At 41.1% G+C, this 25631-nt stretch overlaps 1 protein-coding gene across 2 annotated transcripts in view; it reads left to right on the top strand.

Moving 5' to 3' along the window:
* arhgap23 (Rho GTPase activating protein 23) overlaps positions 1–25631 on the top strand; it is a 224433-nt gene that overhangs the window by 32176 nt on the left and 166626 nt on the right. The window contains exon 1 of one of the 2 annotated variants that reach the window (XM_062984339.1): positions 6249–6669. The exons of the other annotated variant lie outside the window; for it this stretch is intronic. Within the exon in view, the coding sequence (XP_062840409.1) occupies positions 6610–6669 (60 nt within the window). The 5' untranslated portion in view covers positions 6249–6609. Of the gene's footprint in view, positions 1–6248; positions 6670–25631 lie in introns of those variants that run through there. 2 annotated transcript variants of the gene reach the window in all.

Genomic DNA, 25631 nt, shown 5'->3' on the forward strand with positions numbered 1-25631 from the left:
CACGTTCCAAGACTTTGCCCAAGAAGGGAAGATTGGAAACTGGCTGAAAGTTATTCAATTGAATCTCTTCAAGATTCCAGCTGCTAAATTAATTCTACTTTGTTTTTTTTCTCAAAACATCCTGTTAGCATTACATATCAATTGAGCATGATCAGTCCTGACTGAACTGGTTTGTTGAACATTTTTGAAGGGGCCCTCTTTTCTTGTCTCATAAGAAAAGAGAGAAGGTACTTCTGGGATTTGCTGTTTCAGGTGCCAAAGTAATTTGACTAGCATTGACTGTGGAGTAGGTGAGAATAAAGAGCAGAGAGAATCACAGAGTTGGAAAGGACTGTAAAGAGCATCTAGACTGACTCCTTGCCATGCAGGAATACACAACTCCCCTAAAATGGCTATCCAGCTTTAGGAGAAAATGCTGCTAGAACACAGCCATACAGCCCAGAAACGGCACAGCACCCTATTCAAACTCTGTTTAAAGTTCTTCAAAGAAGGAAAATCCACCGTCTGAAAAAGTTTACTCCATTGTCAGACAGTTCTTACACAAGTCTGGTGAACCACAATTACAGTAGGATAAAAGCATCTTTGGTTGGGGCTTATTGTATAATGTCCTGTTTGTCCTGTAGTTTCATTGTGTTTGAATCATGACCACATTGTCTGTTTTCGTTGAAACTATTAATGAATCCAATATTGCTGTCGTTCTGCCACAATTTCTTGAGCGATAGTTTTCTTCTGCTATTGCGAAACCAAAGAAGGTTTTGCGAGAATGCTGAAATTGTGCAATTGTGGCGAAACAGAGAAAAGTACATGTGCTGGGCCAGGAAGATACAGGTGGGAAATGAAGGTGTGTGGAAGACTGATTGTGGGAATTTGCATCACCAAAGCAGGTGCAATGAGATGTGAAAGTGATTGTTCCAATAATTGCATGTTTCCATTTGCTGAAGTTTGCCAAAAGACTATAGACTGGTGTGATAAAAGTCACAGTCCAGAAGATCTTCTGAATATTTGGTTGGAATATATTTTCTTGTAATTTTGGGGGTATTTCTTATAAAGCATCAAACAGCAAAAAGCCCTGATTGTGGATCAAAATCCATCACCTTTTCCCCAGCCACAGACTTGCTTTTCCTGTTATGTGTGAGACCTGTTTCCTCTCCTCTTTCCTAATTTACTCTCAGATGGTAATTGAATTCTTCCAGCTCAAGAGAGATGACTACATGTCTGACCATTATCGTGCAGAGAAACACTTGGTACCTAACACATGCAGACTAAAGAGGGATGGTCTCTGAGTCACAGGTTGTGTCTCAGTGTTGCTTCAGTTATTTTGAGAGAGGGAGGAAATCGAAGTATGCTAGCGGGAAAGATCCTCAGTGCAAGAACAGAGCATATTCCTTATATGATAAAAATCCTGGGTTTCATTATGGATGGACAGTAGAATAAGTTGGGCATAATATGCAGTTGATAACACCAAGCTCCCACAGAACAGATTGATTATTTTGGATTACGGTATGACATCTCTGGAAGGCATAATAATAATAATAATAATAATAATAATAATAATAATAATAACAACAACAACAACAACAACAACAAAAATACTTTATTTATATTCCGCCCTTCTCCCCGAAGGGACTCAGCGCAGATTACAGTATATATAAAGCAGACAAAGGCAACATTCAATGCCTTTTTTTACAATCACATACAATGAGATACACAACACAGACAAAGGGAAATACTTCTTTCATTTCTGGCTTTGGAGGTGGTGCTCATCTCTGGCTCTAGGGAGGTGCTCTTTTCCATTTTCAAGCCAAAGAGCGTGCGTTGTTACACCTGGTGGTGTGGCCAGCATGATTGCTTGGAGTGTCTTTTTGCCTTTTTCTCCCAAAGCGGTGCCACGAACTATGTTGAATTGGTTGAGACTATGAGATATTCACTGAAAAACTATAGCAAAATGTGTTGCAGGAAGTCCCGCAGAAACAATGTTTTTGCAATTTAATAAACTTTTCCCATGTTTTTATGACAGAATTACATTTATGACCCAGGAACAAGAACTGCATTGCACAGTGTTATTATGTTGGTTAAGGCTGTTAGGTCCAACAACAGAAAGGCTATCCTTTATTCATCCCCTGCTCTAGAGATGATGCAGGTTAGACAAGCCGGCATTCCATTCATCCACCTTCATCTTCCTGCCTCTGTTCTCTGTAACTATTTAAAACACAAAGAGGGCTTGGTTAATGAAGTTTCAACTTCCTTCTTGTCATTAATGTGTCCAGCACCTGAAGGTGACTGCTCTTGGAGAATATTTTTGAGAGTGGGCATCATGTTATAGTGACGAACGTGAGCTGTGAGCCAGAAGATTCTCAAGTTTAGCTGTTGCCTCCACTACAGATATTGTTTGATTGACTTAAATGGGTCATTGTTCTTCCAATATTGGGCCCCACCCTTCAAAAATCTAGAACAAAATAGGCCTCCCGTGCAGGGCTGCGGAATGAACTGCGGAGATAGCAAACTGCTTGGAGTGTATCAAGTGCTAAACCAGCGTAGTGCAGCATGTAAGAATATTTGGCTAGGAATGGAAAAATACAGATTAAATACAGGTTGTAATCCCCACTGAGCTATGAAACAGCATCCTTGATCTTGTCATTCTTTTGGCATTTGATCTACCTTACATGGTTGTTGTGAGGATTAAATGGAGAGGAGGATGGCCCCAGGGGGCACTTTGAACTAATTGGAAGAGACGTATGACAGAAAAGGAAGCTGGTAAATAAATATTATCTGCTCCTGTGTCGATCCAAGACTGAAGTATTCATTTGAAAATAATGTTGAATTGGTTACCGAGATACAACTCTTCCCTAAGCCTGGCATTTGGTGTTTGTGCCATTCCTGTTCCGTGTACCCCTTTACATTTTCTGGGGATGTGCCAGCCTCTGCTGTAACTCTATATTCCGTCCCGTGACTTCACCCTTGTGAGGAATCTCATTTAGCTGGTGCTGGCTTCTGGGGGCTCATCCCTCCGTCCGTACCAGGCTGCGATCTGCCTGCCCGCTTCTGGAGTCGCTTTGATGCCAGGCCTGAAAGAGAAACAGTTCTTTCAGTGCCTAGCTGTGACAGCCCACTGTCCTTCCCCCTCTGATAGTTGCTTCTGTTTTGCTTTTTCTGTGATTTATTCTGACCCTTTCTTGTTCTGTGTTGCTTCTGTTCTTTGAGCTACCTCTTACTTCCAGATGAGGACTTTCATCACACCATTGCCTTGTCTCCTTCACAGATTTTCCAGAGGGTCCATACATCAATCCTTATTTCTCCCACTTCTGTTTCTGGCTCCCTTTACCACACAATTATAGTGCTTTTTTTGCACTTTAACATCTGTAGCTCCAACTTGTAGAATCTGGGAGGGTTCAAATTTGATGTTGAGTTATGTCATCCACTGGAGAATAAAATTGTCTCACTGAACTACAAATCCCAGGATTTTGTAGGATGCTAGTCTTGCATTGTTGTTAGGCGATCCCTCATTGTCAGAGTATGGTGGCTTTCCAAGTGTAGTGTCTTGGTGGTGGATATGTAGGTGATTGTAGAACCCTATTCTTGACCCACATGTTCTTCCATAGTGAGGGCATCGGTTTCCAGGTGGAAGGCAGTTCCGGTCAGGTGGTCTTTGCTTCTTCCAGCACACTGACATTTGTCTGCCTGTCTTTCCAAGAGATTTGTAGGATTTTTCGGAGGCAATGCTGATGGAATCATCCTAGGAGTTCAGTGATGCCTGCAGACTGCCCACGTTTCACAGGCTTATTACAGGGTTGGGAAGAGAACAGCTTTATCAACAAGCACCTTGGTATCCCTATGGATGTCCCGATCCTCAAACACTCTCTGCTTCATTCGGAAGAATGTTGCACTCATAGAGCTCAAGCAGTGTTGTATTTCAGTGTCAATGTTGGCTTTTGTGGAGAGGTGGCTGCCAAGGTAGTGGAGATGATCAACATTGCAGAGAGATTGGCTGGTACCTGCTGCAAGAGCACTTTAGTTTTCTCAATGTTCAATGAGAGGCTGAGCTTCTCGTATGCTTCTGCTAAGGTATTTAGAGTTGCTTTAAGGTCTTCTTCTGAATGCGCACAGACTACGTTATCATCAGCATATTGGAGTTCTATAAAAGATGTTGTTGTGACCTTGGTTTTGGCTTTCAGTCTGCTGAGGTTAAATAGCTTGCCATCTGTCTGATAGATGATTTTGTAGGATGCCACTATGACGTTAAAGTGATACTGAAATGCTATAATGGTACAGTGTGAAAGGTATCTGTTTTTCCTGTCCCGTTTGCATAAAATGTAATCTGGAAGCAACCTGAATTGGAGACCCTGTTTGCTCCTATATTGGGCTGTATTCACCCTATGGTTTAAAATTCTCATCTGAGAATAAAGCTTTAACTTCTGCATTGTTGTTTCTCAGTGAATTCATTTTCTAAGCATCCATGAGCTGATGTGTTTCAGATCCTTATGGAGTTCTGTGGCATATCTTTGTCCTAAAAGTTCCAAGAAATATTTAGGTAGATCTGTTTAACAGCTGAGAAACCTAAATTGCCTTGCATGGATACTAGTGGATATTCATTTACCACTAAGGAGAAAGTGGCACAGCGGGTTATACTGCTGAGCTGCTGAACTTGCTGACTGAAAGGTTGGCGGTTCGAATCCGGGAGTGGGGTGAGCTCCCATAGTTAGTCTCAGCTTCTGTTAACCTAGCAGTTCGAAAATGAGCAAATGTAAGCGGCGAGGTAACGGTGCCCCATGCAGTCATGCTAGTGGCCGCATGACCTAGGAAGTGTCTACGGGAAATGCTGGCTCTTGGGCTTAGAAATGGAGATGAGCACCAACCCCCAGAGTCGGACATGACTGGACTTAATGTCAGGAGAAACCTTTCCCTTCTATGTCTATTGACCATTTCTTTTGCCAACCTAGCAGTTTGAAAACATGTAAATGTGAGTAGATCAATAGGTACTGCTCCGGTGGGAAGGTAACGGTGTTCCATGCAGTAATGCCAGTGGACACATCACCTTGGAGGCTCTTCGGCTTAGAAATGGAGATGAGCACCAACCCCCAGAGTCGAACACGACTAGACTTAATGTCAGGGGAAACCTTTACCTGTTACCTATGTCTATTGACCAGTTAGTAAAGGTAAAGGTTTCCCCTGACGTTAAGTCCAGTCATGTCTGACTCTGGGGGTTGGTGCTCATCTCCATTTCTAAGCCGAAGAGCCGGCGTTGTCCATAGATACCTCCAAGGTCATGTGGCCATTGGCATGACTGCATGGAGCGCCGTTACCTTCCCGCCAGAGCGGTACCTATTGATCTACTCACATTTATGTGTTTTAAATGCAATTTTTTATCCTGTATTTTTGTTTTAATTGATATATTGTATTACTGTTTTATCGTTTTATAGTGTGACTAGCTGTGCCCAGCCACGCGTTGCTGTGGCAAAGTGGTGGTGGTATTGGTTAAAAATTGTGTAATTTTTATTTGACGTTATTTGTATTTTTTAATAAATTTTATTGTAAGTTATCTTTTTACTATATTTTATTATTTTCTTGTATTATTTTTAGTTATTTTCTGTTATAGTATTTTATTATATTAATTTTTTAGTGTTTTTAATTATTTTTAGTGTTTTTTATTATTTTTTATTGGGTTGCTAGGAGACCAAGTTGGAGGAGCTTAGCCTTCTAACTGGCAGCAATTGGATAAAAGCAATTATTCCTCTCCCTGTAATTAGGACTTTATTTTTCTTTTCTTTTTGTTGTATCAACCTAGAGCCGTGGATGATGGGTTGTGTTGTCAAATTTAGAGGTTGGGGAGGCCTGTAGTTTTGTTGTTTTGTGGGTCGCCCTGATGCCATCACTCTTTTATATATATAGATTTGTATTATGCTGCCTATATTTTGTCCTATGTTGTTTGGGCCTCTGCCCCATGGAAGCCGCCCCGAGTCCCCGCAGGGAGATGGTGGCGGAGTATAAATAAAGTTTTCTTCTTCTTATTATTATTATTAGAACTGCTAGGTTGGCAGAAGCTGGAGCTAACAACGGGCGCTCACTCCGCTCCTGGGATTTGAACCTGGGACCTTTCGGTCTGTAGTTCAGCAGCTTAGTGCTTTAACACACTTCGCCACTGGGGCTCCCGATTGACCAGTTACTCAATTGTAAACACTCATAGCAGGCTACCTTCTCCCGCTTCTCTTCTCTCCTCTTCTTTTCCTTCCCCGTCTCCTTTCTTCTTCTTTTTTCTTTCTTCTCCCCCTCCCCCCTTCTTTTCTCCTTCTTCCCTGCTTCCTTTCGCTCCTTGGCCTTCTTCTTGCGGATCGCCCTCCCCGAGGGTCTCCCAGTCCGCCCGGTGCCCCTCCTCCTCCTCCTCCGGATGGGCTCAGCCTCCCGCCCGCCTGGCCCGGCCCTCCTCCCCTTCCTCCTCCTCCCGCCGCGGGAGAGGCGGAGCACTGGAGGCCGGGGCCAGCCTGGCCCAGCCGAGTCAGCCAGCTTTCTTCGCTCCTCTCCTCGCCTCTGCTCGCTCGGCCGGGGCTCCTGCCGCCTCTCTTTCCCGTCCCGCTTGCACCCTGGTCCGCCCCGTCGGGGCCAGCGCCGCGCCCGATGAATGGAGTCGCTTTTTGTTTGGTTGGGATCCCGCCGCCGCCGCCCAGGAGCGCCGAGGTGAGCGGAGAGGGGGCTCCGTCTGCGTCGTGGCAGGGCGAGGAAAGAAGGCGGGAGAGGAGAGTCTTCTTACGGGGGATCGGAGGCGGGAGGGTGCGGGGTCTCAGCCCAGAGATCGCTCCAGCCGTGGAGAAAGTCGCAAGCAAGTTCAGGGCGCGATCGTTCGGACACCAGGGCGGGAAAGGTTTGCTTCCCGCTGGGAGGTCGAGCGGGATGAACCGGGACGCGCCTCCAGGGCTGGAAGCGGCAATCGCCTGCCAATAAAGGCGCTAAACCGGGCACAGCGAGGGAGCGTCGATGCTGGGCATCTGGGGTTAAGCGAGAATCGAACCATCGCAGGGGTCACACTGGATGTCACACTGGAATGTTACACTGATTGGGTGAAGATACAAGGCAGGGGCCTGGGAATGGGATCCACTGGGAGGATTGAAACTCATCCACCCATATGGGCAACTGAACCAACTGGGAAAGGGTGGCTTTATAAAAACAGCATTATTATTATTATTACTGCTTCTACTGTTATTATTTGAAACACAAGATGATTCCACAGCAGACACTCTGCTGGCTGTTGTATTGGATCACACGTCGGACACTTCCCAAGTGTCTAGGACTGTGTGATGTATCAGCGAATATTATAATACAGTAGAGTCTCACTTATCCAACATAAACGGGCCGGCAGAATGTTGGATAAGCAAATATGTTGGATATTAGGGAGGCATTAAGGAAAAGCCTATTAAACATCAAATTAGGTTAAGATTTTACAAATTAAGCACCAAAACATCATGTTATACGACAAATTTGACAGAAAAAGTAGTTCAATATGCAGTAATGCTATGTACGAATTACTGTATTTATGAATTTAGCACCAAAATATCATGATGTATTGAAAACATTGACTACAAAAATGCGTTGGATAATCCAGAATGTTGGATAAGCGAGTCTTGGATAAGTGAGACTCTACTGTATTTGAAACACAAGATTAGTCCACAGCAGACACTCTGCTGGCTGTTGTATTGGATCACACGTCAGACACTTCCCAAGTGTCTAGGACAGTGTGATGTATCAGCGAATATTATTATAATATTATAATGTTGTTGTTGTTATTATTATTATTTTATTATGATGCAGCAAACAAGATAGATATGCTGGATTTCGTATCACAAAATCACAAGTCGAACACTTCCCAAGTGTCTAGGACTGTGTGATGTATTTTCGGATGATTCGCGCAGATCCCAGTAGGGTGGCCTTTTGCAGTTGGCAGATCGTAATTTTGTCAATTTCTATTGTTTCCAAATGCCGGCTGAGATCTTTTGGCATGGCACCCAATGTGCCCATCACCACCGGGACCACCTGCACTGGTTTCTGCCAGAGTCTTTGAAGTTCAATCTTGAGGTCCTGATAGCGGCTGAGTTTTTCCTGTTGTTTTTCGTCAATGCGACTGTCACCTGGGATGGCAACATCAACGATCCAAACCTTTTTCTTTTCCACAACTGTGATGTCTGGTGTGTTGTGTTCCAGAACTTTTTCAGTCTGGATTTGGAAGTCCCACAGTATCTCTGTGTGCTCATTTTCCAATACTTTTGCAGGTTTGTGATCCCACCAGTTCTTTACTGCTGGCAGGTGGTACTTGAGGCATAAATTCCAATGAATCATTTGGGCCACATAGTTGTGCCTCTGTTCTAGTCTGTCTGTGCGATTTTCTTACAGCAGCAGTCGGTTTCCTTGCAGAGTCTGCATTTTGGGTCATCAGCTGATTATTATTATTATTATTATTGGGTTGCTGTGAGTTTTCCGGGTTGTATGACCATGTTCCAGAAGCATTCTGACGTTTTCCACACATCTATGACAGGCCTCCTCAGAGGTTGTGAGGTCTGTTGGAAACTTACTTACTTAGGCGATCTCTCTTAGCTTGAGGATGATGGTCCTCCAGGTGTAGTGTCTTGGTGGTGGATGCGTAGTTTGCTGTGGAGACCTAGGCAAAGGAGGTTTATATGTCTGTGGAAGGTCCAGGATGGGAGAAAGAACTCTTGTCTGTTGGAGGCAAGTGTGAATGTTGCAATTAATCACCTTGATTAGCATTGAATAGCCGTTCAGCTTCAAAGCCTGGCTGCTTTCTGCCTGAGGGAATCCATTGTTGGGATTTGCCTAGTTTCCAACAGACCTCACAACTTCTGCGGATGCCTGCCATGCATGTGGGTGAAACATCAGTAGAGAATGCTCCTGGAACATGGCCATGCAGCCCAGAAAGCTCACGTCATCCCAGTGATTTCGGCCATGATAAGCCTTCAACACATTATTATTATTATTATTATTATTATTATTATTATTGTGTTGTCGAAGACTTTCATGGCTGGAATCACTGGGTTGTTGTGCGTTTTCCGGGCTGTGTGGCCATGCTCCAGAACATGGCCATACAGCCCGGAAAATGCACAACAACCCATTATTATTATTATTGTTATTTATTTTTATGCTGCTTTTCTCCCATTGGTGGGATTCAAAGCGGCATATAATAGTTAAAAACAAAAATTACATAATATATAAATTCAAACAAAAAACATTATAAACCAAATACACAAATTGCACACTATGTAAACCATATATAACAAATCAATAAATTATGACATATACCATGAATAATATCATTATTCTTATTTTTGGATATGAGAAGGCGAACGGCCAAGTAATGGCTGAATAGATTTAGAGGGCATCAAAACATGCCTGTTGTAAGAAAGTCGCATGTAGTAGTAGTAGTAATACTGTAATAATAATAAGTAACAACTTGTGAAATATGCTCTGTTTCTGGTTTGAAAGTATTAATTTCTGTTTAATTGTGCGGGACTACTTTGAAAGTAGTTGTTATACTCCAGAAACTCTGTTTTTGAGGAGGCCACAAACTTAATAATTTTTCCGTGTTTTTATGATTTTATTTATCGTGTTAGAAGTGAACCGAGGGTACAGTTGTAATGTACTTGAAACCACAAACAAAGTTAAAAACTTGGCATTATACTAAGTGTCCTTTGACTTGTGTCTGGCCACTTGGAGTGGCTCTGGTGTCGCTCTAAAAAGGTCCTCCATAGTACATGTGGCAGGGCTCAGACTGCATTGTAATAGGTAGCCTTTGGTTTGCTCTTCTCCCCACTCACATGTCGTGGACTCCACTTTGTGACCCCATTTCTTAAGGTTGGCTCTGCATCTCGTGGTGCCAGAGCGCAGTCTGTTCACTGCCTTCTAAGTTACCCAGTTTTCTGTATGCCCAGGAAGGAATCTCTCATTCAGTATCAGCCATGGGTGGAGGTTCCAGGTTTTAGCCTACCACTTTTGGACTCTTGCTTGCTGCGAGTATCTATGTAGATTTTAGAAGACTATTTCTTGATTTAAGGCATTGGCGTGCTGGCTGATATCTGAACAGGGGATGGGCCGGAGATGTCACTGTCTTGGTCTTTTCACTGTTGGCTGCTACTTCCAGGCAGATGTCAGGTGGTGCAATACCAGCTAAACAGTATAATTTCTCCAGCGGTCTTGGGCATACACATCCTGTGATAATGCAGCATGTCTCATTAAGAGCTACATCCACTGTTCTAACATGATGAGATGTGTTCCACACTATGCATGCATATTCAGTAACAGAGTAGCAAAGCATGTTTTTATGATGGAGCCAATTAGGAAATGACATTTTAAATCCAGGAACAAAAATCATGTTACATAGTGTATTATTATTAATAATAATGGCATATTATTATTATCATTATTATTTCTGGATATGAGAAAGAGGAGGGCCAAGTAAAGGCAGAGTAGATGTGGTGGGCATCAACATGACTGCTGTAAGAAGCAGCATATACATAATAATCATAATAATAAGATTTGAGTATCGGAAAGAGGAGGTCCAAGTAATGATGGAGTAGATGTGGAGGGCATCAACTTGACTGCTGTAAGAAAATGACATATAAATAATATAGTAAAGGTAAATGTTTTTCCCAACATTAAGTCTAGTCATGTCTGACTGAGAGTTGGTGCTCATCTCTGTTTTTAAGCTGAAGAGCTGGCATTGTCCGTAGACGCCTCCAAGGTCACGTGGCCGGCATGACTGTGTAGAGCTCCGTTAACTTCTTGCTGGAGCAGTACCTATTAATCTACTCACATTTGCATATTTTTGAACTGCTAGGATGGCAGAAGCTGAGGCTAACAGGAGGAGCTCATTCCGCTCTCCGGATTTGAACTGCTGATCTTTCGGTCACCATGTTCAGCAGCTCAGCGGTTTAATCTGCTGCGCCACCGTAGGTATTACTATACTATAATAACAATAAGTTCTAGGTTTGTGAAAGAGATGTGGAGGACATCAACTTGATTTCTATAAGAAAGCGGCATATAAATAATAATGATGGCATAAAATAATAATAATAATAATAATAATAATAATAATAATAATAATAATCTGTGTATAGGAAAGAGGAGGGTCAAATAATGGTGGAGTAGATATGGAGGGCATCAACTTGACTGCTGTATGAAAGCAGCATAATAATAATAATAAGTAGTAGTAGTAGTAGTAGTAGTTCTGGACATGAGAAAGAGGAGGGCCAAGTAATAGTGGAGTAGATGTGGAGGGCATCAAACATGCCTGCTGTAAGAAAGTGGCATGTAAGTAGTAGTAATAATAATAAGTAGTAACGGTATAAGTAGTTCTGTGTATGAGAAAGATGTGAAGGGCATCAAACTTGATTGCTATAAGAAAGCGGCATAATAATAAAAACAACAACAATAACAACAATCAGTTCTGGCTATGGGAAAGAGGAGGGCCAGCTAATGGCAGAGTAGATGTAGAATGCATCAACTTGACTGTTATAAGAAAGCGTCATATAAATAATAATAATAATAATAATAATAATAATAATAATAATAATAATGCTGGATTTCGTTTCGCAAAACCACAAGTCGAACACTTCCCAAGTGTCTAGGACTGTGTGATGTATTTTCTGATGATGTGTGCAGATCCCAGTAGGGTGGCCTTTTGCAGTTGGCAGATGGTGATTTTGTCAATGTCTATTGTTTCCAGCATATCTATCCAGCATATCTATCTTGTTTGCTGTGCCATACAACGTCGTTGTGTTGATAATAATAATAATAATAAGAAGAAGTTGTTCTGGGTATGAGAAAGAGGAGGGCCAAGTTATGCTTGCTGTAAGAAAGAACATGCATCCTTGGGAGAGACGTCCTTGGAAGCGAGAATGAATCATATTACATCATTCTCTGCATCTTTCTTTGTTCTTATTATATTCCTTTTTTGGATCATTTTATTGTTTAAGCGCTACATTACAGCCTTCTCTGCGTCTTTCTTTGCCTTTATTATATCACTTTTTTGGGGGATTGTTTTATTGTTTCAGAGCGATTAACGGTCCCAAGAGGTGCATAAACACTCACAGGACAGGATATACATTTTTATAGCAATCAATAAATATGACATAAATGTATGTTGGGGGAAAGAATGTGGTGGGGTTTTAGGGCGTAACTATGGAAGCTATAATTGTGATGATGTGCTGAGATTTTTTTTAAAAAAAATCCACTTCTGTTTCTGAATAAATAGTAAACCGATGTCATTTAATCATGTGTGTGAGTTGCCCGTGCCTTTTAATCATCCTGTTATAATTAGTTATCAAAGTGCCCCAACATAAGTAGAAAGGTGACTCTTTTGAAAAGTGGGTTTTCTGATCTATTGGCGTCGGCATTGAAGCATGGAATTTAAAGTGGTAGCTATTTGTTCTGGAGTAAAAGAATGTTAGCCTTACATGTATGATGCAAACACAATGCTGGCACAGAGAAAAAGGTGGGGACATAAATGATTGCTCTTGGTATGTTCTTCTGACACATGCCTTTGTGTTTAGACTGCACACGTAAACATTAGGAAGAATTTCCTGATAACAAGATCTGTTTGTCAGTGGAGTATGCTTCCTTGTATTGTAGTGTAGTCTTCTTCTCTGGGTGTTGGATGGCCATCTGTCAGGAGTGCTTTGTTTGTGTATTCTTGCATGGCAAAGGGTTGGATTGGATGGCCCTTGGGGTCCCTTCCAGATCTCTAGTTCAATGGTTCTGTGAATAATGTTTAGAATCAAAGTAGTAAAGAAGTCCACTCATCCACGATGAAGAGACATAGTTTTGGAATCATGAGATTGGTTATTAGTTGAACAGAGTAGAAGTGAATAGCCAATTGATCATGTGCCAACTGAGGATTGCTCTTTGTAATTTGGAGAAAGAGACAATTAAATCTTGGTGTTTGATCTTACCTGTACTATTTTAGGCTTCAGATGGAAGATTTGTATTTTTAATGTGCTTGTATCTTGGAAGCTAATATGGGTCAACTCTGGTTTATACATGGATGGGATCCTGTTAATCAATGCAAGTGCTATTGACTTTGTTTCAGCAGAAGGAACTGGGAAAAACACACCTGCCTAAAAAAAGTATAATATTCATGGGATTGCCCTAAGTTGACAGGCAACTTGAAGGTACACACAAACACCTGAAATACAGTAGAGTCTCACTTATCCAACACTCACTTATCCAACGTTCTGGATTAGCCAATGCATTTTTGTAGTCAATGTTTTCAAAACATTGTGATATTTTGGTGCTAAATTCGTAAATACAGTAATTGCTACATAGCATTACTGTGTATTGAACTACTTTTTCTGTCAAATTTGTTGTATAACATGATGTTTTGGTGCATAATTTGTAAAATCATAATCTAATTTGATGTTTAATTGGCTTTTCCTTAATCCCTCCTTATTATCCAACATATTCACTTATCCAACGTTCTGCCAGCCCGTTTATGTTGGATAAGTGAGATTCTACTGTACTGAATTTGACCTGGTTTTACTTCTTACAGATGAGAGCAAATAGCTATGCAAGACACTGAAGTCCCAATTGCTGAGTGTTGAAAATCCTATCCAACTTGTGTATTCAATAGCATTGCCTTGTTGTGTGTGTGTGTGTGTGTGTGTGTGACCTTAGACTATAAACTTGATTTTTATTATTTGAAATAAAGGCTGATTCTTGGGATTTGGCACATTTTTGGTGAGGTTGGATTGCAACAATGGGTTGCAAGCTGCAAATGGGTGCTGTATTATAGAATGTCACCTTAGACATTTTGTATGTGAATAAACTATGCTGAACATTGCGAAATTCAAATCAGATCGTATTTACCACAGACAACTCTAGATGTTATAGAATAGCAGTTTCTACGGTCCAAGAGAGCATAGCCTGTAGCAAGGAAAGATGGGAGTTGCAGTCAAGGCAACATCTGGAGGAGCTTGCATTCCTCAACCCTGATGTAATCTATTCTATACTGGGACAGAACAGGAAAGAAATCTAAGAAAAGAATTTGCTTGCCTCTTTGGGTTTGCTCTCTGTGTGCATGTGTGTGTTTATTTCCTTCCTTCTCTCTGCATTCAGCATACAGATATGTAGTAACTCAGCTCAAATGACTGCTTTGCATATCTGGCATGATATGATGGCAGCTCTACTTCTGACTCTTTCCTATTCATGGACAAGAATAATTTGAAGAGCAAAATGTTAAACCAGGCCCTGTCTACAGGGTAATATTTGGTAGTTTTTGAGTGTATACTCGAAAACTGTAACTTCTGTAAGCATTTGGTAAAAAAAAACTGGCAGAAATAGAGGAGAGTTTTGGATCACTATCAACATATAAGATTGCACATAACACATGATAAAAGCAGAACCCAATGATTAATTTGATTTGACCTTTAATATTTAAGGTATGTGGCCATAGGGGCCACATATAGCCTTGTAAGGCTGTTTAATGACCCCCAGTTCGCCATTTTCTAGCAAAAAAGGGAGGTAGGGGACTATAGACTCCAAAAGGCAGACAATGCACCCAAGGTACAAAGCAATTTCTATCCCTCTTAAGTGGGAACAATCCAAACTTTAAAAAGTTACTTATTTTGGACTCACAGAACCCACCAGAAGGGATTGTAGGAACTGTGCTCCAAGGCAGTTATTTTTGTAAGCTCTGATCAGAAAAGCATCCTAGCCTGACAAATTGTTTGTGTTCCGAGATGGAAGGAGAATTTTTAGAATAGTTCCAAATGTAGCCTGAAGGGTATTTTTTTCTCTTTCTCCGGTCTAGTTGTGCCTATTCGGATATGCTGCTATGTTTCTTCTAGGTCTAGCTGGCAAAAAAAAAAGCTTGCTTCATAGGTAATGCTAGAAAAGTCTCTTGCCGAGACTCTTTTGAAAGGTAGGTGCCCACGAATAACCCTTTTGTGAACTGACCATGCTGTTGATCTCACAATTTGAGGGCAGAAGAAAAAAGGGTGGGGAAGGCGATTGAAATGCTTCCTTCCTCCAAATCTATAGTAAAGCCAGCCTTCCACATTCACTAGGGTTAGGATCCCACAAAAGTGGGAAAACCACAGTTTTAAAAAAAATACTTTTTTAAAACCCGAGAAAACTCTCTAGGAATCTCTAGGTCTTTTAGTGCAATTCTGTGGCCAATTTCTGGTGACTTATTGGAGAGAAGTTATCTCTAGGAATCTAAATCCTCTGGCGTGATTCTATAGCTGTACATAAAATTCACACAGAAGGACCTATAGATTCCTAGAAAGAACATTTTAATCAAACCTGCACAAAATCAAGGTTGCAAAAGTCAAATCTGCCAATGTAGAAGACCAACTATGTTTGCTGATGACAGCTTGCTTTCACTCTCCCCTCAATATTTGTTCAAGTTTTTTCTTATATTAGGCTTCCGTTTCCAACATCCCAAGGCAGAACAGCCACTGCTAAAGAGTTATGGGAGTTGTATTTGGAAGTTGGACCAGGCTTTAACACAGCAGGTCAGTCACCAAGCTGCAATAAATCTTGCCAACTGGAAGTTTGAGAGTTTGAAGCCCGGGTCAGAGTGAGCTCCTGACCTTTAGCAGTTTAAAAACAAATGTGAGTAGATAAATAGGAACCACATGAAAGCGGGGAGCTATTTAGGCTTGGCGTTTGATCAGAAAAAAGGAGGAAGTTTACAAACAAAGAAAGTTCTTCGACAGGGAGATGGAGTGACAGCACCTCCCAGTGCCCAGAACCAAGCATAGCCTCCAAAGATGCTGAAAGATGGGAAAGCCTATATAAACCTCTATCTGTTGTCTGTCTTGTCATTGCTATAATATACAGCACTGAATGTTTGCTGTATATGTGTTCTGTGATCTGCCCTGAATCCCCTTCGGGGTCAGAAGGGCGGAATATAAATACAATAAATAAATAAATAATAGCCCAAAACATTTGGATGCGCCAAATTCTTCTCCCCAGATTGCGCTGAAAATGCGCTATCCTTAATAAGGAATGTAATATAAATATTAACCCGAATTTGTCCCAGCACTTTATTTTTGTTCTCTTGTAGAATACAGTAGTCACAGGCTCGATCCACACGGCCATATATTCTAGTTCAGAAACTGGATTATATGGTAGTGTAGATGGTGCCACAGTCACATATGCAGACTTCACATTTGTATCATCAGTGAGGAATTCCATAAAACTTGGAAAATTACTGTTTGAACCACAACTTCTTGAGCCTCTAATCCATGGGCTAGTGAGAAAAAATAGTATTTCCAAGCTTTCTTCCTCTCTGACTTGCAGCATCAGAAGGATAGGACCAGCTGTCAGGATTCAAGGCTTCTAGGCAAGCCAGAATCTGTTGATTACTGGATTTTCGTTATCTACAACTAAAATATTCTTATCCATAATGTGCTTTCTCCATCCTTGACTTCCCAACTGGAAAACCGTTCACGCCCTTTTCTCTGTTTCTTCTGTTTGAAACTCCTTGTCAGCTTGGTCTCCCCCGCAGGCTCCAAGCTTCCCTGCTTATCAGCCTTCCAACATACAGAAGTTCCTGCATGCCTGTCCCAAGCTATCCGGTTCGGCTGGTGAATTTCACCGGATGGACGTCTTTCCCCACTCCCCACAAAAAGAAAAAAAACAAAAACAATGGGGTGGAACCTTTGCTTTTGCAATGCTTTTTAATCCTACTTCCTTCCACATCATATCTCTCACACTCTACACTTTACTATTTTAACTATGGAAAAAAATTGCCATTCACAACTGAGTGACCTTGGCTGGATCAGAGCAAAGGGAACAGGGCATAATTGTTTTCACAATACAGCCTTACACATATTTGCTCCAGTGTAGAATTATAGAATCTTAGAGTTGGAAGACACCCCGAGGACCATCCAATCCAACCCCATTCTGCCAGGCAGGAAAATGCAATGTAAACACTCCCAAAAGACAGCCATTCAGGCTCTGCTTAAAGCCTCCAGAGAAGGAGACTCCACACTATAAGGTAGCATATTCCACTGTTGATCAGCCTTTACTGTCATGAAGGTCTTCTTCGTAATGTTTAGGTGGAATCTCTTTCCCTGCAGTTTGAACCATTGCTCTGTGTCTTAGTTTCCAGAGCAACAGAAAGCAAGCTCACACCCCTCCTCAATGTGATATCCTTTCAAATATTTAATTATGTCTATCATGTCTCCTCTCAGCCTTCTTTTCTCCAAGCTAAACATGCCCAGGTCCCTCAACCATTCCTCAGATTTGATTGTTCTGATGCAATCTAGCTTATAAGTAAAGGTAAAGGTTTCCCCTTGACATTAAGTCTAATCACGTCCAACTCTGGGGGTTGGTGCTCATCTCCATTTCTAAGACGAAGAGCCGGCATTGTCCATAGACACCTCCAAGGTCTAGTGGCTAGCATGACTGCATGGAGCACCGTTACCTTATCGCCAGAGCGGTACCTACTGATCGACTCACATTTGCATGTTTTTGAACTGCTAAGTTGGCAGAAGCTGGGGCTAACAGCAGGATCTCACCTCGCTCCCTGGATTTGAACTGCTGGCCTTTTGGTCAGCAAATTCAGCAGTTCAGCAGTTTTACCCCCTGTGCCACTGGGGATTATCAATATCCTTCTTGAATATTGGTGCTGAGCACTGGACACAGTATTCCAGGTGAGGTTTGACCAATGCAGAATAGAGTGGGACTGTGACTTCTCTCAATCTTGACACCCTCTGAAACATACTCCCAAGTCAAGATGCTAGCCTAATTTCATTTTTTTTAGGATTGTAGTTATATAAAATCCCGTCCATAAAAGCTGAGATGTCAAACTGCCTATACCTGAGACCCTTCGAGGAGATAGGGTGTGCTATAAATATTATTACCATTACTATTACTATTATACCCACTGAATAGGAAAGGTGCTGACCTTTCATCTTGAATACATTCCATGAGCTAGGGCTCAAATTTCTGCTGGACTTCCTTCTTCTACATGGGTCTGCTCATCTGTTGATAATCACTGGATTCATTTCTCCAGGTGCCACTGCTAGTACATGATGAGTGCATGCAGAAAATGATTTTGTGATACAGGTTGAGAATCCCTTATCCAGAATGGCAAAATCCAAAATACCCCAAAAATCCAAAATTGTCAGCATGGATGACATGTGAGATAGACACACTTTTGCTTTCTGATGGTTGAATATACATAAACTTTGTTTCATGTACAACAGTATTTAAAACATTATATAAAATGGCATTCAGGCAATGGGTATAAACTGTATAGTAAAGGTAAAGGTTTTCCCCTGTCATTAAGTCTAGTCATGTCTGACTCTGAGGGGTTGGTGTTCATTTCCATTTCTAAGCCAAAGAGCAAGCGTTGTCCGTAGACACCTCCAAGGTCATGTGGCCGGCATGACTGCATGGAACACTGTTACCTTCCCGCTGGAGCGGTACCTATTGATCTACTCACATTTGTATGTTTTCTAACTGCTAGGTTGGCAGAAGCTGGGGCTAACAGTGGGAGCTCACCCCATTCCCCGGATTCGAACTGCCAACCTTTTGATCAACAATTTTAGCAGCTCACCGATTTAACCTGCTGGGCTATTGGGGGCTCCATAAGCTGTATACGGAACATAAGTTTTGTATTTAGGCTTGAGTCCCTTCTCTAAGATATATCATTATGTACATAAATGGGAATATAAGTATTCCAAATGTGAAACACAAAACACTTTTGGCTCCAAGCATTTTGGATAAAGGGATACGCAATCTATAGTGGCGTCTTTGCTGTTGAATGCCCTCACTAAGGAAGGACATGTCATTCTAATCATTATAATTTACTGTACGAATCTGGCAAGAGATAGCTGGTATATGAAAGCGTTGAACTGGGATTAGTCACCAGTAAAGCTGTGAAACTCACTGGGTGCTATTGGATTAGTCTCTCTATTTCTCTCTCTCTGGATGAATGGTCTGGATGATACTTCTGCAGTCCCCCATCGTCTGCTGCCTGACTTAGCTGCCAGTCTGTCTCATGGTTGGGCTGAGCCTGCTCGCTTCAAAGAATAAGAAAGTGCTCTTCTTCCGTTCTATATGTTGAGTAAAGAGGGGATGGAGGAACACTGAGGTTGTACAAGGCATTTTTCCTTCTTCCCAGGAGGACTGAAAGCTTTTCTCATAACCATCTGCACTCTCTGTTTACTGGTGCTTTCCCTGGTGACTTGAAACTACGGCTAAATCTTCCAGCAGTAATTTTAATATATTACGGATGATCAACCGTGAACTCTGCCATGGGGACACACCCGTGGTTGATGTAGCAGTAAGCCTTGGTGAATTGTTAAATGCAAACACTCCCAGCAAGGGAGTGTATGTATGTATATATATATATGCATATGTGGGGACACAGACAGATGTAGCATGTTTCCGACCTCAAACAGATGTCAGAAGCTAGCAATTAGGAATTAGTTTCTCATAATGAGAATGAAACTAAGGAGTGTCTCATTAGCAATATAGACTGCAGTCAGCTTTTTGTACTTGTGGATTCCGCATCAACAAATTCAACCATCCAGGGCAAGAAAATATTTTTTTTAAATATCAAAAAAGCTATTTTATTAGAAACACCAATTTACCATGGGACTTGAGCATTCACAGGTTTGGACCTAACCAAACCCCAGTCAATGCTGACGGCCCAATGTATAGCCGTGGTCTATAGGAGACGTTCATACATGGGGAATCTCCCTCTTTTTTTTCCATTTGCATCACCTAGTTCCTGTGTGCTGAGAGTGGGATCATATGCTTTCCAGAAAAACAAGAATACATAATGTTGTTATCCTTCCCCGTATTATAGTATGTGATCTATGCCTTGTGCTGATGCCAATGCAATGTTTTTGCCAATACTACCTAAAAAGGAGCCCCCGGTGGCCTAATGGTTAGACCCTTGTGCCGGCAGGACTGTTGACGGACAGGTCAATGGTTCAAATCCAGGGAGAGCAGGTGAGCTCCCTGTGTCAGCTCCAGCTCCCCATACGAAGACATGAGAGAAACCTCCCACAAGGATGATAAAATATCAAACATCTGGGTGTCCCCTAGGCAACGTTGGCACAGATGGCCAATTCTCTCACACCAGAATCAACTTGCAGTCTTTCAAGTTGCTCCTGACACAATCCCCCCTCCAAAAAACCCCCAATACTACCAAAAAAAGAGTACATTTTGCAAATATGGGTTGAATGTGCATTACAATGTATCAGTTTTGATTTGGAATTTTTCATTTATATTCTTATAAATTAAGTCTTGGAGACATCAAATTTAACTAATGGTCAACATGATTTGATCCTGAACATATTCAAAAGATCTGTACTCAAAGGCTGGAATGATGAACATTCTCAATCTATTGTTTAATGGTGAGATCACTGCTTTAGCTGCTCATATCTATATCTATCTATCTATCTATATATATATATATATATATATATATATATATAATATTTTTATATCTGTCAACTTTAAGAAAATGTGTTTTAGCAATATGGCCAGTTTATATTAATGTATATGCGTAATCTCATGCTCATATCTTATGTATTCCTCTCATCTTTTCATTTTTTCTTCCGTCCTCATTTTTCTGTAATCATATTTTTGAAAAGCCCAATAAAAGTCAAGTGAAGAAGGGAATGAAAAAGGAGAGGGGAGAGAGTGAATAAAAGGATGAGGACATGAGGAGAAACACCTTACAGCGGCTAGCAAGCTTAGCTTAGTGCTGGAGAATTTGGGTTTTCTCCACTCCAGGTCCCCACCTTACACAAGGGTTGGTTCTTAAATGATTGATGCCAGCATCTAAAAATGGAAAATACTTTCCTTGAGTGTGATCCTTCAAGACACATGGGGATTCTTAGTGTCTGTGCAAAGCTGGGTTTCGGAACGCCTGGAATAGCATTTCAAAGAGTGAAAGCAAACAGGCCCCGGGCCAAAAGCAGACGCTGTATCGTCTTGTTAATTTGTGCATCACTCCTTCCCTTCCGGCTGGAAGGTTCAGATTAGTCTCTGTCAAATTAACTGCTGTGTGTTTCAACTGAATATATATATATGCCTGCAAAGAAGAAAGAAAAGCCAAAGAGCAAAAAATAATTTTTAAAAAGACGACTGGACATTTACTGTCATTTTGGGGCTTATTAAACTGCATGCCGTGCCTTAGAAACAGTTAACAAGAGTGCGCTGAGAATCAGCCTGGCTTTCTTTGTGATGCTTGTGTTCATTTTTGTCATTATGGATAGATACAGTGGCTGAGATCTCTCAATCCACGTGGTTTCTTGACAGATCTTTAGCTCATTATTTGTGTGGATGTGTGATTCTTTTTTTTTTGGCCTCCTCTAAAGTGCTATTTGCGGTTTAAAAGGACACTCCATCCTTGCAGAAGTGGGCCGGTTGCCAAGTAAAGTTTCAAGCTCAAAGGAAAGTGGAAGCTTTTTTAGTGTCCAACTCATTTGCCGCTACTGGCTCCTGTGCCAGGCCCTGGGAGTTTTGCAATGGGTTTGCCATCTTTGCATAATTTCTACCAGGAGATGTTAGATGATTGAGCAAACATCACAGGTAGTTTAACATTCCTATTGTTCATCATGTTGCATAGCAAGGAACGGGATTCTGACATCCTTGCAGCCACACCGCAGGTTCATATTGGCTTATTAAGTATATTTAGAATTAGTTGTAAATAGAGCAACAGCGGTTAGTATTCTTCCTGGCTATATAAAACCACTGAAGTCATTTTGGCCTACACATTTTATGTCTTGATCCAGTGTAATTCTTACATACTCTGGTTGTCCAGATAGGTAATTAACTATTAGAGATGGGCACGAATTTTTTTCCTTCGGTTCCTTCGTGCTATCGTTTTGTTTCGACCGTTCATCTACACAAAACAAATGATGACATTTTTGTAGGAAACAAGAGGTGAGACGAAAATGCTTGCTTTCGTTTTCTGTTTGTTTTGTCCCCGTAATAATAAGCAGGTACTGACAGAGGGCTGCTTTCCCATTACATCTGATGTGTACCAATGGGTGTTAATAATATTAATAATATATATATTAATAACAATAGTTATTCTGGGACCCTAAGCTGAGTCCCACAGAGGAGTGCCTCCCCATTACATCTGATGTGAGCTAATGGGTGTTAATAATATTGATATATATATTAATAACAATAGCTGCTCTGGGACCCTAAGCTGAGTCTGGGAGAGGAGTGCCTTTCCCTTAACATCTGATGTTTGCCAGTGGGTCTTAATAATATTATTAATATATATATATATATTAATAACAATATCTACTCTGGGACCCTAAGTTGAGTCTGGGAGAGGAGTGCTTCCCCATGACAGCTGATGTGTGCCAATGGGTGTTAATAATAATAATATTATTAATAACAATAGTACTCTGGGGAAGACCCAAAGATTTCAAAAGTTGGTGGGTTCTAGCCCAAAAAGTGAGGGGGGGTGAGCTTTGGAAGCCCTCCCATGGCACGAAAATTTTTGTGTTTTTCGTTAGCCAGATAAAAATTTGTGTCTTATGGGTGGCCCATTTTTGTTAGCGGAAACCAAATACAAAAATGAGACGACACAAATGAAACTATACAAAATGAAAAGCAATTCCATACAAAAGCACAACACTACTAACTATTCACCATGTCCTGCAATATTTAAGAATTTTGTCCCTCTTATGGCATGTAAGTGTAGAACAGCTCTGGGCAAAGTATTGCATTCCAGATGTTGTGGATCTGCATTTCAGAAGTTGCGGACCCTCAGGAGTTCTAGCTCATATTGGAAATGGGGAAGAGTTCCTAAACTTAAATGTTGTAGTAAAATCTTCAATGGCTTGCAAACAATGTCTGATAAAATGTTTAGGAAATTATAACACTGGATGAGAATTCAAAAAGCGCAGTGTGGAATGGGTTCCTAACCTCTGTAAATCTTGTCATATGTACATTTTCCTCAGATTTGTATTCTCTCCCATAAACTTCACCTTCTTTTAGCTGCTGCTTTGTTTATAGTTTCTCCTTGGCAGATCCTCGAGTTTCCCAGCTGGGATCTTTCCCCCTTCCTGCCAGCAACCATGAACTTGAAATACCAGAAAAGTGTGTAGTCACACACCTACTGCATACAAATGTTGAGTTTGGGATATGGTAAGGGAGTTCTGTGCTGAGTTGGCAACACTGAATTTGAACCTACAAGACTGACAGTAAGCTGTGTGCTTTGAATACTTTCTAGAAACCTAGAAATAATAATGATTCTTCGTGGTGATTTTGTTGATGTGTGTTATGTTGCTTAAATTGCCTGTGGTTTCTTGGACTTGGATTCTCTTTTAATATAGCAGGGATTACTGTAGTTTATGAGAAAAAGAAATACATCGGCCTCTATCCGCTGGATTATTTATTTGTTTATTTCATGTATATTCTGCTCCCTCCCAGTATGGGCCCAAAGTGGCTTACAATTCAAGTTAAAACAAAGTAACTACAAAGAATATTCAGTACAACCCCCATATTTGATACATTCTTGAATTTACAATGGAAACAGAAATGGTGGATAATACCGAGTCCTACTGAAATGAATTACTTTTGCTGGAGGTTAGCATAGAGTCCCTCTCGAAGACCTAGGTCCTCCAATGCAACTCTTTGGCAACTTCTGGTGGAAACATATGATAGAGCAGCCTAGCAAATTTATAGAAAGGACATATTTTATTGGATTCAGGAAGGTGAAATCATGAGTATGGAAGTCATACAAAACCGTTAAGCAACTGACTCAATTGAGATCTGGGATAAAAGCTACTCTGAGGAACTGTGGTGGCGCAATGGGTTAAACCCCTGTGCCGGCTAAACTGCTGACCTGAAGGTTGCTGATTCGAATCCGCAAGATGGGGTGAGCTCCCATTTGTCAGCTCTAGCTTGAAGGGACATGAGAGAAGCCTCCCAGCAGGATGGTAACACATCCGGGCGTCTCCTAGGCAACGTCTTTGTAAATGGCCAATTCTCTCACACCAGAAGCAACATGCAGTATGTTCTCAAGTCAGTTCTGATGTGATTAAAAAAATCAAAAATTTGTTTAACATAGAACAAATAATGCAGCACATCAATTGGATTTCTTTCTACTCCTATTTTGTAACAGGACACAGTGTCAAATTTTCATTTTGGTTGAGTTGCAGGAGCCTGGAATGGGCTAGATATTGATGATAATTATTATTTATTTTATTTATTTACTTTGTTTTATATCCCACTCTCTCCCCCTCGTACAGGGACTTGATTAACACAGTATAACATGATTTTTGTCGTTGGGTTTTAATGTCATTTCCTAGTTGGTTCTTTCATAAAAACATGTAAAAAGTTTATTGAACTGCAAAAACGTTGCTTTTGTGAGACATCCTGCAACACATTTTGCTGTAGTTTTTCAATGGATCAACCAATTCAACCTAGTTTGTGGCAGCCACAAAAACAAAGTTTCTGGAGTATAACAACTTTAAAAGTAAGTACTGCACAATGAAATAGGAAATAACACTTTCAAACAAGATTTTTTTTTTCAATTTTTGTTACATAGTGTAATAAAACATGTTCATTTTGTTGACTCTTTTGTTGATCCATGGGATGATGCAAAGAATTTCTGTGGAGATTTAACACATCCCAAAGAAAATCTGTCTGGGGTGGTTTTTTTAATGTCAGGAGTGACTTGAGAAACCACAAGTCACTTCTGGTGTGAAAGAATTGGCTGTCTGCAAGGACGTTGCCCAATAGGAGACACCTGGATATTTGATGTTTTACCATGCTGTGGGAGGCTTCTTTCATGTCCCCACATGGGGAGCTAGAGCTGACAGACGGGTGCTCACTCCGCTCCCCGAATTCGAACCGCCAACCTTTCAGTCAGCAGTCCTGCCAGCAAAGGGTTTAACCCATTGTGCCACTGGGGCTCCGACTGACTGTCTGAGGTTAATAGCTATGCATTCATAGGAATCATGGACTTCTACTCCTTGTTTCAGAAATTAGGATGCCTGCTAAGCGCATCAGATAGCAAGTCTTTCCTAAATCTAGGCTATCTTAGGCCCCTTCCATACAGCTGAATAAAATCCCACATTATCTGCTTTGAATATATGGCACTGTGGACTCAGATAACCCAGTTCAAAGCAGAAATTTTGGGATTTTCTGCCTTGATATTCTGTGTTATATGGTTGTGTGGAAGGGCCCTTGGTTTGTGAGTGACATGAGATTGATAATACTCCATTTTGCAATGGCGGATAGAAAAAGAGCAGTTCACAGTGGGACCCTTCATGGACTCCTTGAAAGAGGAAAAGAGTTGTGGAGGAGGGTGGGGGATGGAAACCGGGAATGTTGGCTGAATTATTAGGACAGTGGGTCCATTGTGATGTGGTCAGTCTATAATTCTCCCTCCCCACATTCTTGTCTCCTTGCAATAATTTATCATAGACAGTCCTATCCTAATCGCTAGGCTAGAACTTCATCTGGAATGAGTAGGCTGTCTTCAGTGGATCAATGTATGATATCACTCATCATTTTAGATCTGAATAAACACCTATTTAAGAATTCAGCTATTAGAACATGTATCTTGGAAACCAGTTATTAGAGCAACTTATTAGCTGAAGGATATCTTTTGGTCTTGAAAAGAGCTGTGGAAATTGGCT

Source organism: Anolis carolinensis, chromosome 6, assembly GCF_035594765.1.
Source record: "Anolis carolinensis isolate JA03-04 chromosome 6, rAnoCar3.1.pri, whole genome shotgun sequence".
Classification (NCBI taxonomy): domain Eukaryota; kingdom Metazoa; phylum Chordata; class Lepidosauria; order Squamata; family Dactyloidae; genus Anolis; species Anolis carolinensis.